This window comes from Nicotiana tabacum, chromosome 2 (genome assembly GCF_000715075.1).
Source record: "Nicotiana tabacum cultivar K326 chromosome 2, ASM71507v2, whole genome shotgun sequence".
Taxonomy (NCBI): Eukaryota; Viridiplantae; Streptophyta; class Magnoliopsida; order Solanales; family Solanaceae; genus Nicotiana; species Nicotiana tabacum.
Genome location: NC_134081.1, coordinates 112,095,845 through 112,111,740, shown reverse-complemented (window position 1 = coordinate 112,111,740; position 15,896 = coordinate 112,095,845). Strand labels below are relative to the sequence as shown.

Sequence of the window (15,896 nt, the reverse complement as noted above, 5' to 3'; positions counted from 1 at the left end):
AACACTTTAACCCCGGGACGGTTGTTGAATGAAAGCTTGAGCGGAGTCCGAGAAAACCAGAATATATATTCAATTATGTGTTCTGGGCATTTAAACCAGCAATTGATGGTTTTCCGCATTGCCGGCCGGTAATATCCATAAACGGCACTCATGTCTATGGAAAGTATGATATTAAGCTGTTGATAGTCGTTGCAGTAGATGCTAATGGAAAAATATTTCCTCTAGCTTTTGCTATTTGTGCCAATGAAAGCCAAGAGACGTGGACGCTGTTTTTGAACCATTTGAAAGAGCACGTTATCAAATAGCGTTCCGACATTTGTCTAATATCTGATCGACATAGTGATATCTTAAGTTCTGTAGAGATCTTGCCTGCATGGCAAGAACCTTATGCCTACCACCGTTACCGTGTGAGGCACTTTAAGGCCAATTTCCAGAAGGCAGATCCCAACAAGGATCTGCATGATTTGGTATCGATGGCAGTAACAGACCACCAAGAGCATAAATTCCGGAGACACGTGGAATCTATCAGGCAGGAAGACGAGAGAGCCTATCATTGGTTGATGCGACATGAGCTTCACAAGTGGATTTTGCATGCGGATGGTGAAAGAAGATGGGTAATTCTGACTACAAACGTATCAGAGTCTTTCAACGGGTTATTGAAGTCGGCAAGAGGATTGCCTGTCACTGCCATGGTGCGGATGTTGTTCAAGCAGATGGCGAAGAGGTTTGTTGAAAGGGCTGCAGCTGCAACATCATTGATGGAAAGGGGTGTTGAATTTATGCCACTGCCGATGAAGAGATTTGAGAAATGCAGGCGGCAAGCACATTGGCATTCATTTTTGTAGTATGATCACGACAGAAATATTTTTGAAGTTCGCACCGCCATCCATCAAAATCGGGGGAATAATGTACATACCATAAATAAATCTAGAAGGTTATGCTCTTGTGGGAAATGGTCCATCTACCACATGCCGTGCTCACATGCCATCATGTGCTTTCAACATATAGGTTTAGGGCCAACCAACTACGTTGATAAACAATATAGTGTTGCTGCTTACTTAATGTAACGACCCGACCGGTCGTTTTGAGTACTACAATCCCGTTTCCCCATTTACTGCTCAAATTGGGCTTTACAGTTGTTGTGTGACTTGCCGGGGCAATTGGTTTGGGTCCGGTGAGGTTTTGAAATGAATTGGAACACTTAGTTCCAAGGTTTAAAGCTTAAGTTAAAATAGTAATCGGACATTGACTTATGTGTAAATGACCTCAAAATTTAATTCCGATGATTCCAATAGCTCCGTATGGTAATTTTGGACTTAGGAGAGTGTCCGTAAAATTATTTGGAGGTCCGTAGTGGAATTAGGCTTGAAATGCTAAAAGTTAAATTTTTGGAAAGTTTGATCGGGGGTGACTTTTTAATATCGGGGTCAGAATCCTATTCTGAAAATTTGAATACCTTCGTTATATTATTTATGACTTGTTTGCAAAATTTGAGGTTAATCGGACGTGAATTGATAGGTTCCGGAGTCGTTTGTAGAAACTAGAAATTTTAAAGTTCATTAGGCTTGAATTGGGGTGTAATTCATGGTTTTAGCGTTGTTTGAGGTGATTTGAGGGTTCGACTAAGTCCGTATGATATTTTAGGACTTGTCGGTATATTTGATTGAGGTCCCGAAGGGCTCGGGTGAGTTCCGGGGGGTTAACAGATCATTTTTGGCCTTGGTGAGATTGCTGATATTTGTTGCTGCATTTTTCTGATTTTTCTCTTTCGCGTTCGCGAAGAGTGTTTTCTGAGTGTGAGGTTTTGTTCTTCGCATTCGCGAAGGGGAGGACGCAAACGCGAAGGTATGATCTGTGTGTGCATCGCGAACGCGTGAGAGGTGTCACGTTAGCGAAGAGGAGTGAGGCGATTAGGGACCCCGGGTTCTTGTTCTACGCGTTCGCGAGGTGGCGTTCGCGTTCGCGTTCGCGAAGGTCTGAGCTGGTAAAGCTTCGCATTCGCGAAGCTGTGGTCGCGTTCGCGAGGGGTAAGATATGCAAAGCTTCGCGTTCGCAAAGCCACGGTCGCATTCACGAAGAGTTAAATTTTTGGGCAGTCGAGTTGTGCATCGCGAACGCGAGGGACTTGTCGCGTTCTCGAAGAAGAAAAGCCTGGGCAGTGAGTTTAAGTTCTGAAAATGGGACTTCGTCCCATTTTCCATTTTTGACGGATTTGAGCTCGGGAAGAGGCGATTTTCGAGAGTTTTTCAAGGGAAACAACGGGGTAAGTGATTCTAACTCGGTTTTGGTTAAATTACACGAATCTATTATTGTCTTTATCAACAAATTAGTGTTTTGGGTTGAAAATAGTAGAAAAATTCATAGACTTTAATTGAGGATTTGAAGGCCGAGTTGTGGTCGGATTTGAGTAATTTTGGTATGGTTGGACTCGTGGTTGAATGGGGGTTCGAATTTTGTGAGTTTTATCGGATTCCGAGACGTGGGCCCCACGGGTGATTTTTGGGGCGTAATTTCGGATTTTTGGAAAATATTAGTATTTTGATATGAAATTAATTCCTATAGTTTTTGTGGGCTGAATCAAATTATTTTGACTAGATTCGAGCCGTTTGGAAGTTGATACGCGCATAATGGGATTTCTGGAGCATTGTTTAGCTTGCTCGGCATTGGATTTGGCTTGTTCGAGGTAAGTAACTCTTCTAATCTTAGAGTTGAGGCTATGAACCCTGAATATATGTATTTCGTGAATTGTTGGGAGGTGACGCACATGCTAGGTGACGGGCGTGTGGGCGTGCACTATAGAAATTGTGACATAATTGTTTATGTGGAAGTTTGTAGTTAAATGATCTTGGTATTTTCCATGCGATTTTATGAGTTAAAGAAATTGAGCTGAAAAGCATATTAAAAATCATGTTGAGGCTATGTGCCAGTATTATTGGGACCCACAGAGGTCATATTATTGTGAAATATTTATTTTAAAATGAAAATTTATACTCAGTCATATTCATTTCATTGCATATCATATCTCAGTCTCTGTTGTTATTTATTGATACATCATATCATCATTTTGGGATATTCTCATGACATTGTGAGCCCATGAAAGAGAGACTGGAGAGATTGATGACTGAGGGAGGCCGATGGCTTGATTGTGAGGATATTTTTGGGATCGGGCTGCACACCGCAGCAGGCCATGTTGGCTTTATATATATTATACTATTGCACGTGAGTTGGCAGAGGCCGATGGCTTGATTGTGAGGATATTTTTGGGATCGGGCTGCACACCGCAGCAGGCCATGTTGGCTTTATATATATTATACTATTGCACGTGAGTTGGCCGTGCGGATCTATATATTATACTATTGCACGTGAGCTGGCCGTGCGGATCTATATATTATACTATTGCACGTGAGTTGGTCGTGCGGATCCAGTTATTATTCTAGTACGTGAGTTTGCCGTGCGAATCCAGATATTATTATAGCACGTGAGTTGGCCGTGCGGATCCAGATATTATTATAGCACGTGAGTTGTCCGTGCAGTACGTGAGTTGTCCGTGCGGATCCAGATATGATATTATAGCACGTGAGTTGTCTATGCAGCAAGTGAGTTGTCTGTGCTTATAGCGCTTGGGCTGTAGGAGCCCCTCATGAGTCTGTACACCCCCAGTGAGTGCAGTCGACTATAAACAGGGATCGGGCTGCACGCGCAGCAGGTATTGTATAGCGATGAGTGATTAAGTGTGATGAGCACAGTAAGAGAGAATCCGAGACAATGAGATTGAGTACTCCGAGACTGTGAGTACATGAGTGCAATCTCTGAGATACATTGCATTGACATGCATAAATGACATATATGCATAGAGATGTGTTTTCCTCATGTTGTACGGTATCACATTATTCATTATTTTTCACACATGTTGACAGATGGGCATAGTGATGCATTTGTTTTACACTGGTTATCTGGGAAAGAAAATGAGATATTTTATTTACTATTGAAATGATTTTTGGAAGAATTACTGTTCTCAAATTATTCATATTTTTGGCAACTTCGGCAAACGATTTGAGTTTTCACTAATGTATTTAAAAGGAAGAACTATTATTTTTGAAATCATGTTTCGACTGAGCATTTTTATCTCTGTGTTTCTTCTGGTACTATTTGCTCTATGTTGTTATGGACTGTTGTGGACTAGTGGTTTTGGACCCGACCTTGGTAGAAGCTCGTCACTGCTTTCAACCTACGGCTAGGTTTGTTACTTACTCAGTACATGGGGTCGGTTGTACTGATACTACACTTCTGCATATTGCGTGCAGATATTGGCTGACGTTGTTGCTGTGCTCGATGGTTGCGGGATCTAAAGATGTACCTGTGTTCCTGTTGTAGCTGCCTCTTGTTCAGGGTAGCCTTAGATTTATATAAACTTTGTTTATGTATTATTCAAACAGACTATGTATTTATTTTATTTTCACTTTGTACACTCTATTCTTAAAAGCTCATGATTTGTATTACCAGTTTTTGGGGAGATGTATTGGTTTTAGATTTTTTTTTTTAATTAATTTCATTGGATAGATGGAAATTGACTTACCTAACGGGTTGGGTTAGGTGCCATCACGACTAGTGGGATTTTGGGTCATGACATTTAAACGCCTATAGTGGGCAGTTGCAGCCAGTGGGTGCTGAGCATTATTGGCCGTCGGAACCATTTAAAATGGTGTGTAACAAGGACTATTTGCGTCGAATATAGGTGCAGAAGAGAACGCGTATACGGAATCAAATGGATGTTAGCGATACCGTTTATGCGCGCAAATGTGATATATGCTCGCAAACAGGACATGACCGTTGAAAATGTCCTTCGGCTGGTTTGGGTAGCGGTGGTAATCAAGCTCGTGGTGGGTGTTCTTCTAATGTGCCCAACTATCAATGAGTTTATGTTGTAATAAGTAGTTGGTTTGTTTATGTTGCAAGATGTATTAAATAAAATTATGTTTCCGTTGTTGTTAAATCATATTGATATTTAACATTTTTCAGTTGAGTAAATTAATGCATTTCTCCCTCCCGTTCATGTAATCAAAAATAGTATTGGATTAAAAAATGAAAAAATATGTGAATATATTTGATAAATATTGTTGATAAATATAGTTCAAAAATAGTTAAGTTAAAGGTAGATTTTTGATAAATATGTGAATACATATAGCGCGGTTAAATACTACGTTATATGAATATATATAGCGCGGTTAAATACTACGTTATGTGAATATATATAGAGCGGTTAAATACTACATTATGTGAATATATATAGCGCGGTTAAATACTACGTTATGTGTATTGTCTTGTCGAACTGAAAAGCTGCGCGTCTGAGAAAAAGTTATTTTGTATCCGAAAGAATCTTTAACACGCAAAGCATAGCGCGGTTAAATACTACGTTATGTGAATATATATAGCGCGGTTAAATACTACGTTATGTGTGTTGCCTTGCCTATAAATAACGGGCGCATTCTAGTTATTTTCTGCGCTTAACAATAACCAATAGTAAAACTTTCCATAAAAGCAAGGTTCTTTTTTACGCTTTAACAAATGTCTGAACGCCTTTATGTACCAAGGTGCCAGTGCGGCAAAAAATGTATGATGAATGACTTTTGGGATGAGGTGAAGTTGGATGCCGCTACTGGATGTGTGTGAACAAGTTTTATAGGATTCCCGACGAACTTTTTTGCAATTTTGAGGTATGGATTGATGAGCCATGTAAGCAGGAATGCTACAAACGATATTTGCAGTATCTTCATGATTTGACCTTAAAACAGTGTGAATATGAAAAAGAATATAAACAAGAAATTACGGAGTTGAAGGAGAAACTGAAAGAGGCAGAATTAGAAAAAAATAAGATGGAAGAGAAATTTAAGTGGTTGGAGCAGAGAATAATGGGCGGCAGTGACTAAACAATGACATGTATGTGTTGAGTGTACTACTTTATCTTTATGTTTTCCGTGTCATGTATTTTCATTAGTTGTACTGAATTTAAATTATGTTAAGTTGCTATGTTTTATGTTTGTGTTGTAGTATTAAAATAAAGAAGGAACGAGGAAATAAAAACATAATGCGCATATTATGTAAATATAAAAAATTGTTGTTATTATTTACATAAAATACAAAAAAAAAAAATCAATGTGTCCCACAGCCTGTGTGCTTCAATACAGCCGCTGGCCTGAGACGCATCCCATCCCGCCCGACAACGCTATACCCATTTGAATTATTGTTATGTCAGTTAAATGCAGGAGACTTATTTATGGGCCCACAAAATGGGCATAACGCGTTTATATACCGCGCTATGCACCTGTATAGTGTGGTTTACAGTGGCGTTATATACTTTAACAGCCAAAACTCCGTTAAAGTATAACACTCTTTAAAAGAGCACTATATATAGAAAGGTCACTCGTTTTTTTAAACACACATTTCCGTCACATTTGTTTAAACGAAACACAAATGGATTTTGGACTCCGTGGGAGAGGGGGTTAGATGATAGGGAATAACTGATGCGTCTGTATTTGTTTCCTATTAAATGCATTAATATAGTAACGATAACAATAACAAACTTACAAGTACAAGTGGGGTACAAGTGAAGTTTGAGTAGTGCGTACGTATCCTTATGCCTAGCTTTTGAAAGTAAAGAGACTATTTTCGATAAATATCTAATATTATGGTATCCTAAATTATCATTAATTTATATATAATTCATAATTTATATATTTAAATATAGTTAAATGATAACCTCTCTAGCATGGAAAAATAAGTCTATTAAATAATATGGATCGGTCAAATCTCTCTTCTTTTTTTTTTTTGAAGTCTCCATTATCAAATTGGTTCCATTAATTGACCTCCGGTTAATTATTAATTCTCTTTCCGTTCATTTTTATTTACCTATTATACTAAAAATGCATTTTCACTTCTACTTATCTACTATACTAAATCAAGAGAAAAATAATCTTTTTTCTTGTTTTATCTTTATCATTAACTACTCATTTCCCATATCATTTCTCAAAACTTTTGGAAATGCTATCATTATTATGGATAAAATTGTAAACTATATACTTTATTTATTTTTTCTTAAAGGGAGTACAAATTCAAAAATAGACCACTAAAAGTGATATACTTTGTATATGATATTTATTGGTATTACGAAGCTTTATAAATACTAACGGAATCATGTTGTGTGTGTCTGGGTAACCTAAAGACAACTTTCCTAATTTACATTCTTAGTTTTTAAGCCTAGTTACAGAGCCTAAGCCACACTACTTTGCATTTGGCAAAGAGCCAAGAACTGGTAATTAAAAGGTATGTTCCTCTTTTCCTTTATCAAGGGCAATTCATATAATGGTGCTGTTCTGCATAGAAGTATAGCATTACTCCTATATTGCTATATTTTGTTCATACATTAAAAAGTTACTAGCAAGTATGGAATATGTTCTAACATCCACACACTTTCAAAAAATGTGAATAATCCCCTTGTAGTAGTAAGTTAATGGATCTATTTGGGGATGCATCCTAAGAACAGAAACTTAATTACTCGTATCAGGTGTTTATATCAAACCAATAAATACATAATATATATTTTCACAAACATAATTATGACTAAATCATAATTATGGTATAAACATTGGGTGCGAATAAATTTTGACCGCATGGTGACCATAAGTTCGCCTTTTGTGTTCATTAATATCACACTAACACCTATATTGATCAATCTTGGTTCTTTTCCTTTCCTCCTTCAAAAGAAGAAGAAATGGATGGGTTTGCTGGTGAGGCTGAGGTCACACGGCGCAGTGCCAATCATCATCCTACTATCTGGGGAGACCATTTTCTTACCTATGCTGATCTCTTGGTATAATTGGATTTAGTTACTCTCTCTTTTTTTACCATCTTTTTCGGGGTTTTGAACACACTATATATGCCTTAATCCATCTTTCCAAAATACTAACATATACTCCATAGTAACAAATTTCAAAATTTACTCGTGTAGGTAGCAAATGAATGGGAAGAGAAGGAGCACGAGGACCTAAAAGAAGAAGTGAGAAAAATGCTAAAGATGGCTCCTTCCAAATCTTTGCAAAAGCTTGACATAATCAACAAAATCCAATTGCTTGGATTGGCGTACCATTTTGAACATGAGATTGAGGAATCATTGGCTTACATTTATACTAGTTATGAAAAATGGATTGGCCAAGTTGATGAAAGTGACCTTCATGCTGTTGCTCTAAGCTTTCGATTACTTAGGCAACATGGTTATTATGTTTCATCTGGTAGTAATCTTCCTCCTACTTGACATTATGCAATGAGTTTAAGTTGTCAGTGCAAAAAAGATATTAACACAATCAGATCACTTATAAGATAGCTATAACTGGTAAATTTGTAGAATGAATATTTATTGCTAATTTAAAATTAATGATAACCAATCTACTATAATAGGTTTAGCTACAATGATAGCGCAAATAAGTTTTATACTTATGCAATTGTTACTCAAGCTTGTTTGCTCATCCGGAGCCTTGTCCTTTTTTGAATAAGAGTTAACTTTTGTGTACTGATAATATAAAAATTATTTCGGAGCAGATGTTTTTAGGAAGTTCACTGACGATCAAGTAAATTATAAGAAAGCATTGGTTAGTGACGTGCAAGGATTGTTGAGCTTGTATGAAGCAGCCCAATTTAGAGTACAGGGTGAAGGAATTCTGGACGAAGCAGTTAATTTCACCAACGCTCATTTGAAGCAAATGTTGCCTAAATTGAGCAATTCTCTCGTGATGCAAGTGAGCGATGCACTAAAGTATCCAATCAATAATACTATAGTAAGGGTAGGAACGAGGAAATACATTTCATTTTACCAAGAAGATGAATCACAATGAAGTGTTACTAAATTTTGCTAAATTGGATTTCAACATCTTGCAAAGGTTGCATAAAAGGGAGCTATGTGATATCACAAGGTAACTGGCAAGCTACACATTCACTAACCTAACTTTACAAAATTTAACTTTATACTCACTGACAGTGTAAACAACTTTTATATGATTAAATTACTTTATCAAATTTTCTCTTCCAATTACTTTACATTTTAGGTGGTGGAAAGATTCGGAAATAGCAGAGACACTACCTTTTGCAAGAGACAGAGTAGTTGAGTTATACTTCTGGAGTTTAGGTGTATACTTTGAGCCTCAGTATAGCGTTGCCAGAAAAATACTAACCAAAGTGTTATGCTTCTGTTCAATTATGGATGACACTTACGATACATATGGCACATTAGATGAACTTACTCTCCTCACAAAGGCAATTGAAAGGTAATTTTTTAATTTTCTCACATCAATAGCTTACTTCTTTATATTTCTACATTTGGAAAAACTAGGGCCGTCAAATTTGGCTCAAGCCCAAATAACCCGCCCAACCCGTCCAAGTTTGGGATGATTGTTGACCCGCTCATTTATTGAGCTCAGTCTATCTTGACCCAATTTAACTCAACTTAACTCATTTAAAGTTGGGCTGATTTTTAGCCCAAATTGATCCATGAGTAACTTTGCCGAAATATCTTTAAAATAATATTTTTTGTTTGATATGTTATATATGACCATAACAAAAGAAAAAAAAATTCTTATTTAGTAATTATATAATTCATAAGAAAACAACATATATTAAGTAAAGCTTGTTAAAAGTTTGGCGGGTTGGGTTATGACCCAAATTTTAGCTCAACTTAATCCAATTAATTTTTGGGCGGGTCACTTGACCTTCCCAATTATTGACTCAATCCGTTTTGATCAGCCCAAAATTAGCCTAACCCGCTCATTTGACACCCCTGGAAAAAATATTAGGTAGAGAAAATAAGAACTTAGCAATGCTCTTTTGCACAGTAGAATATAATTTGACTGAATGTGATATTTGACATAAATGTAGGTGGAACATTGATGCTTCAGAAGAGTTACCGCCGTATATGAAGCTCTCTTACCGTGCTCTTCTTGATGTTTACCGTGAAGTGGAGAGAGAGTTGGAAAGTCATGATAATAAGTCATTTGGAGTCGAATATTCCATAACTGAGGTAACAAAATAGTGAACAACTTCGGAGATGGATGCAAAAATTAAAACTTGATGGGTTCAACTCTTAAGTACCTGGCATTTAATTCGGTTACTTTGAAAATATGAGTTTAAAATTTAATATTTATTCAATTTTTAGTAAACCATTCACATGTATATTTGCGTATCGCGTCAAAGTACTGGATTTAGTTGAACTCAGTGAACCAAATTCCATGAACTTTCAGATGAAAAAGCTGTTGAAGGCTTACTTCCAAGAGGCCAAATGGTATCATGGGATGAATGTCCCAACAATGGAGGAGTATATAAAGAATGGAATTCCATCGAGCACTTACCTATTGCTTGCCACTACTTCTTGGTTAGGCATGGGAGAGGTAGCAACTAAGGCGGCATTTGATTGGATATCATCTGAACCTACAATTCTCGTCGCTTCATGTATAATTGCAAGATTGCTCAACGATCTTGTAACACATGAGGTATTGTTATTTATTGGTGCAATCCTTGAATATATATAAATAAGATCTTACTTTTATATACAGACAGTATAAATGCTTTTTATACTATTAGTGTAATTTAACTTGTACCCTACAGTTATCTTCTCAAGTGACGTGATAGTATAAATATTCTTTCCATATACACAAGTAAAAAGTTGAAGAAAATTAGTGTACATGCAAATAATAGCTCAAGGATTAGGATGTATGATTTAATCCGAAGTAATGTTTCCTTCTTATTTTAATTTTTTTTTTCAATTATATTATGGATGCAGATAGAGCTTGAAAGAGGGGATGTAGCTTCAGGTATCGAATGTTACATGAATGAATATGGTGTCAAAAAAGAAGAAGCATACATGGAAATTAGGAAAATAATAGAGAATAGATGGAAGGATTTGAATCGAGAATGCCTAAAACCTACAGCTGTACCAAGAGTTTTGCTAATGCCAGTGCTCAACCTTACAAGGGTTGCAGATTTCTTTTATAAAGATGAAGATGCTTATACATTTTCCAAAAATAACTTGAAAGACGTCGTCTCTATGGTGCTAATTGATCCTATCGCAACATGAGAATTTTACTTTATAGCTTGATGTTTCTTGGGTTGCGTCCAAACTAGAGTTGTCTCTGTGTAGTTAATTAGATGCTCCGACTATATACACGATTTGAGTAAGTTACTGCCGTTTGTATTGTATTTTATTGTATTGTATTGTATTGTGTTGTTACTTAAATACAATGTTTGTTTGTTTTGATTGTTATTTAAATTTTATTGTATTGTATCGTTAAATCCGTCGTTACGTAACGATGAAAAGTGTCACTTTATGGAATGACCGCTTTGGTGTGGTCGCGTCGTTACCTTCTTTTTTTTTTCTCATCATGCTCTTCCTTATTATTAAAAAATCATATTTTATCCTTTACCCTAACTTTTATATAATAATTCTACGTTGTACCTTATTTTTTCTTTATAATATTGTAAGTTTATTATTCATATTATTGGTTCATGATATCATGAAACGACGACAAAAAAATACAATATATCCAAACATTGTATACATCAAAACGATACAGTATACTACAATACGATACGATACATTATGAAACAACACGGAACAACCGTCCAAACAAACTGGTGAGTAATGGTTCGTGGCTCACTAAGTGCTGGTCGCAGACTTATACAATTGTGACAAGAATAATAATCTAAATCCTCTTTCAGAAGTTTGGAAAGGGAAAATCATTACATAAACTTAATTTTTACTTGGGAACAAAATATCAAAATCTGAAAAATAAGGCATTTGTCTTTTGTTGTTAGAAATAATGAACGTACATGGACCGGATTGGTTCGGTTTTTATCAAAATCAAACCAAACCAACTATATTGGTTTGGATTGGTTCGGTTTTGTCGGGTTTTTCGGAGTTTTTTTTTGTTATATGAATATTATTTTAATCTTACCTTGTTAAATTTTTTATAAGTAAATATATGTTTAGTAAAAATTGAAAAAATTGACAAATATATGATCTATTAAAATATTCTTGTGGAAGAATTTTCTTAGTAACACATGATATTTATTTTTTAGTCGTCTGATAATAATTTTACGTTGATATACACTTTCAAGCTTAACCGAATTTAATAATTAAAAATAAAAATAAATATGAACCTATATAATGATATGTTCTATTTAATTGTTAAATTATTGAAATATCATTTCAAATTCGAAAAAAGATATAATAATTTAATAGATCTTGATGTATGAATATGAAAGAACAAAGAGATTGACGTATTTCACTAACACTTGATAAGAAAGTGATCATACAACCCATTATTTAAAGTTAATAAATATAGAGCACTTCATATTTAACTAAATATTACATCCCATAAGAGAATCGCAAATATTTTTAGACATTTTTTAAAGAAAATTCTGTAAAAACTCTTAAAGGTATATATAAAAATTATATATTTATATGTCGTTTTGGTTCAGATTTTTTAACTCAATACCAAACATATTCTGATTTTTTAATCGGCTTGGTTTGACTTTTCGGTTTGATGCGATTTTCAGGTTCGGTTTGTACACCCCTAAGAAATATTATTAATAACTTGTTCTAGAATCATGATTAATTTCATTAAAGGTATATGAATTTAATAGCTTGATATATTGACAAGGCATAATTAGTGATAAAATTAGAAAAAGGAAGTTGTCTTAATATTTACAACAATTATTAAGACGTTAAATTGCAGAGGAGTTGCAAAAATTGGTGCAGTGGAAGGTGAAGATGAAGAGGTAGGGGCGAACAAACATCGATCCAGTATTTTTGGTATAGAGATAGCAGCGACTTGGTTTTAAATTTTGATGAGTACGTGTTGGAATTAACAAAGCCAAATTGGTCAAAGACAAGATAGTATGGTTACGTAAATAATGTTGCATTGTGAAACTCAATGTAGTCTAATCTTTTGCCACCATCTTGCCTTCTTGAGCATGGATGGCAAAATAGTGGTTAACCACTCATATTATCTAATAGAAAATGAGTTAGATAATAAATTTTTTAAAAATGGGTCAAATATGGATAAAAACCATATTATCTATTTTAGAAAATGGATGACCAACGGATGACCAATAGATAACTAATGAGTTTTAACTTTTATATTTCTAAAACCTCAAATTGAGGGTTCCTCAAGTTTGGGAGACTAAGGACCCATTTGGCCATAGATTTTGCCAAAACTTTTTTTGGCAAATACATATTTGTTCATAAATTTTATCCATATTTTGGCAAATTCACAAAACCCAAAACCCAAATCCCAAAACCAACTCAAGATTGACCCAAAATATTACTATTATATTTTTTAAAAATTGCCCCAAACTTTCGTATATTATAAAAGAGCCCACCATTTATTATTTTGTAACAATGTTGTTTCGTCTTCTTGGTCATCTGATAGTGTATTATGTAGTTCATTATAAAAATGATAATTTTGTACCAAATTTATTTATGTTTCAGGACTATGGTTTGTGATAATAATAATGAATGTTATTGATGAAGGTAATATTGGGTATTTGTGATAGTTTTTAGAACTTGTGGGTATAAGTCATGTTTCATGTTTTTTTTTTCAAAAAACTAAAGTGAAATATGTTTTGAAAACTGATGTCCAAACATATTTTCATCTCCAAACCAAATTTCACCCAAATCAAATTTTTCAAAACAAATTTGGGAATCTATGGCCAAATGCTAGCTAAGAATTCTCCCAAAAGTGATCATATTCATGAAGCCATGGATAATATGGTTACTTATATTATCCGCCGGTTAACCCATTTTTTATCCGTATTAAATATGAGTCGGGTCGGATAATTTATCCGTTTTTTATACACGTTTTTGACTCGTCCCATATCCAACCCGACCCGCCCGTTTGCCGCCCCCTATTCTTGAGTCACATTTGAATCACATTGCCATGTGACTAGCATTTTGAGTATGCACTTGCTCTATATATGACAAACCAACATTTTTTTTTAATGAAGATGTCTTGGTTTTAAGAGGATTTAAGGAAAAAATTTGAATATAACAAATAAGCACCCCAGGCAACCATGTAACTTTCTACGTGTCATATAACATTATTTTATTATATGTTATAGTGCAAAATACAAGTTGACTGGTTGATCGAAACTAATTGCATCTACTAACCAAAAAGTATATAGAATATGTATATCATATGTATATAATACACAAATATACAAAAAAAAATATTGGCTATTTTTTAGAGCAACAAAAGATATGTATTTCTCTATATTATATAACTTAAAAGGGGAACTCGAATCCTACACTGCTTAGGCCTTAGTGTTGCTATGCAAAGTCTTTTGTAAAAGGGAATTCGAATCCTACGCGGCTTGGGTTTAAGTTTTGCTATGCAAAGTTTGTATAAATAAATGCAAAGTAAGTTTGGACGTTGATTATGAGATTCTCTCCGTTTGTAGTTAAACCTCCAATTCACGACATGGATACACTGAAACAGGAAGCAGAAAAGCTACGAGAAATCCTAGCCCTAGACCTCCGTTGCCGGAAATATTTCAATAAGTTGGAGATCGAACAGAAACGCCAAAAAAGAGTTCGCGAAGAGAAAAAACGCGAAGCCGAAGCGAAAGCCCTACGTAAAAAGCAATTATTAGAACAGAAGAGGAATTCTACAGTTACTAAATCCGACATACAATGCCCGATGATCAAACCGGAATATTCATCATCTTCTTCATCAGCCTCCCTTCCGCGAGAAGAAGTAATTCGCCGCCTAAGGTTTCTAAAACAACCGGTGACTTTATTCGGAGAAATTGAAGAGGCGCGGCTTGATAGGTTGAATTCTGTGCTGAAAGCTGGATTGTTTGAAGTTGATGATAGTGATATGACTGAGGGGCAAACCAATGAGTTTTTGAGATCTATTCTTGAATTGAAGAAGCGACAATCAGGGATGACGTTGAGTGCAATTAAGAAGCGCAAGGCCACAACAGATCAGGATAAAGATGATGAAGAAGATTTGAAGAGGATGAAAACGAATTTTGAGGAATTGTGTGATGAGGATAAGATTTTGGTGTTCTTCAAAAAGTTATTGAATGAGTGGAATGAGGAGATTGATGAGAATACCAGGAGTCCTAATCAGGCTGATCAAAACCGGAGGGTAGCTACATTTATGGAATGTGCTAGGGACTTGAATCCGTTATTCAAGCTGTGCAGGAAAAAGTTACTTGCTGAGGACATAAGGCAAGCACTAATTGTGATGGTTGAATGCTGTAGGAAGAGGGAATATTCAGCAGCAATGGATCAATATATTGATATAGCAATTGGTAATGCACCTTGGCCTATTGGTGTTACTATGGTTGGTATTCATGAACGTTCAGCTCGTGAGAAGATTCACACGAGTAATGTTAGTGTTGCTCATATCATGAACAATGAGACAACTAGGAAGTATCTGCAGTCGGTTAAAAGACTGGTGACATTCTGCCAACGACGTTACCCAACAATGCCATCGAAATCTGTGGAGTTCAATAGCCTTGCTAATGGCAGTGACCTGCACTCTCTGCGTGCACAAGAGGAAAGGCTTCCAATAATGCCTGCAACTTAATCGAGTATAGTATCAGCTGAAAATTGAAAAACACATGAAACTCACTCTTATTGTAATTATCTTAACGAATTGAATATAGCATTTCCACTCTCTAATCTATTTTAACAGTTACTTGAAAAGTTGCAGAAAACTGTCTAAACTGTTTTGTTGACAAGTAGCTATTTTATTACTCAAATATCATAAATTGTGAGTTGCACCAGGTGTCTTAAAATAGGCTTTACTCGACTTTGGCATCAACTACTTCAGCCTCAAATTGAGAGG

At 35.5% G+C, this 15,896-nt stretch overlaps 1 protein-coding gene and 1 pseudogene across 1 annotated transcript; both read left to right on the top strand.

The window, feature by feature from the left end:
• Window positions 1–7,175: 7,175 nt before the first annotated feature.
• LOC107802796 (sesquiterpene synthase 15b-like) lies at window positions 7,176–11,308 on the top strand (annotated as a pseudogene).
• A 2,855-nt stretch (window positions 11,309–14,163) lies between these two features.
• Window positions 14,164–15,820, top strand: LOC107819290 (uncharacterized). Its single transcript, XM_016645386.2, has one exon. The coding sequence runs from the start codon at window positions 14,478–14,480 to the stop codon at window positions 15,633–15,635; it is 1,158 nt and encodes a 385-aa protein (XP_016500872.2). The 5' UTR covers window positions 14,164–14,477; the 3' UTR covers window positions 15,636–15,820.
• Window positions 15,821–15,896: the final 76 nt, after the last annotated feature.

Excerpts from the sequence above, each read along its gene's own strand:
- LOC107819290 (XM_016645386.2), top strand. The coding sequence starts at position 14,478 with ATGAGATTCTCTCCGTTTGTAGTTAAACCTCCAATTCACGACATGGAT.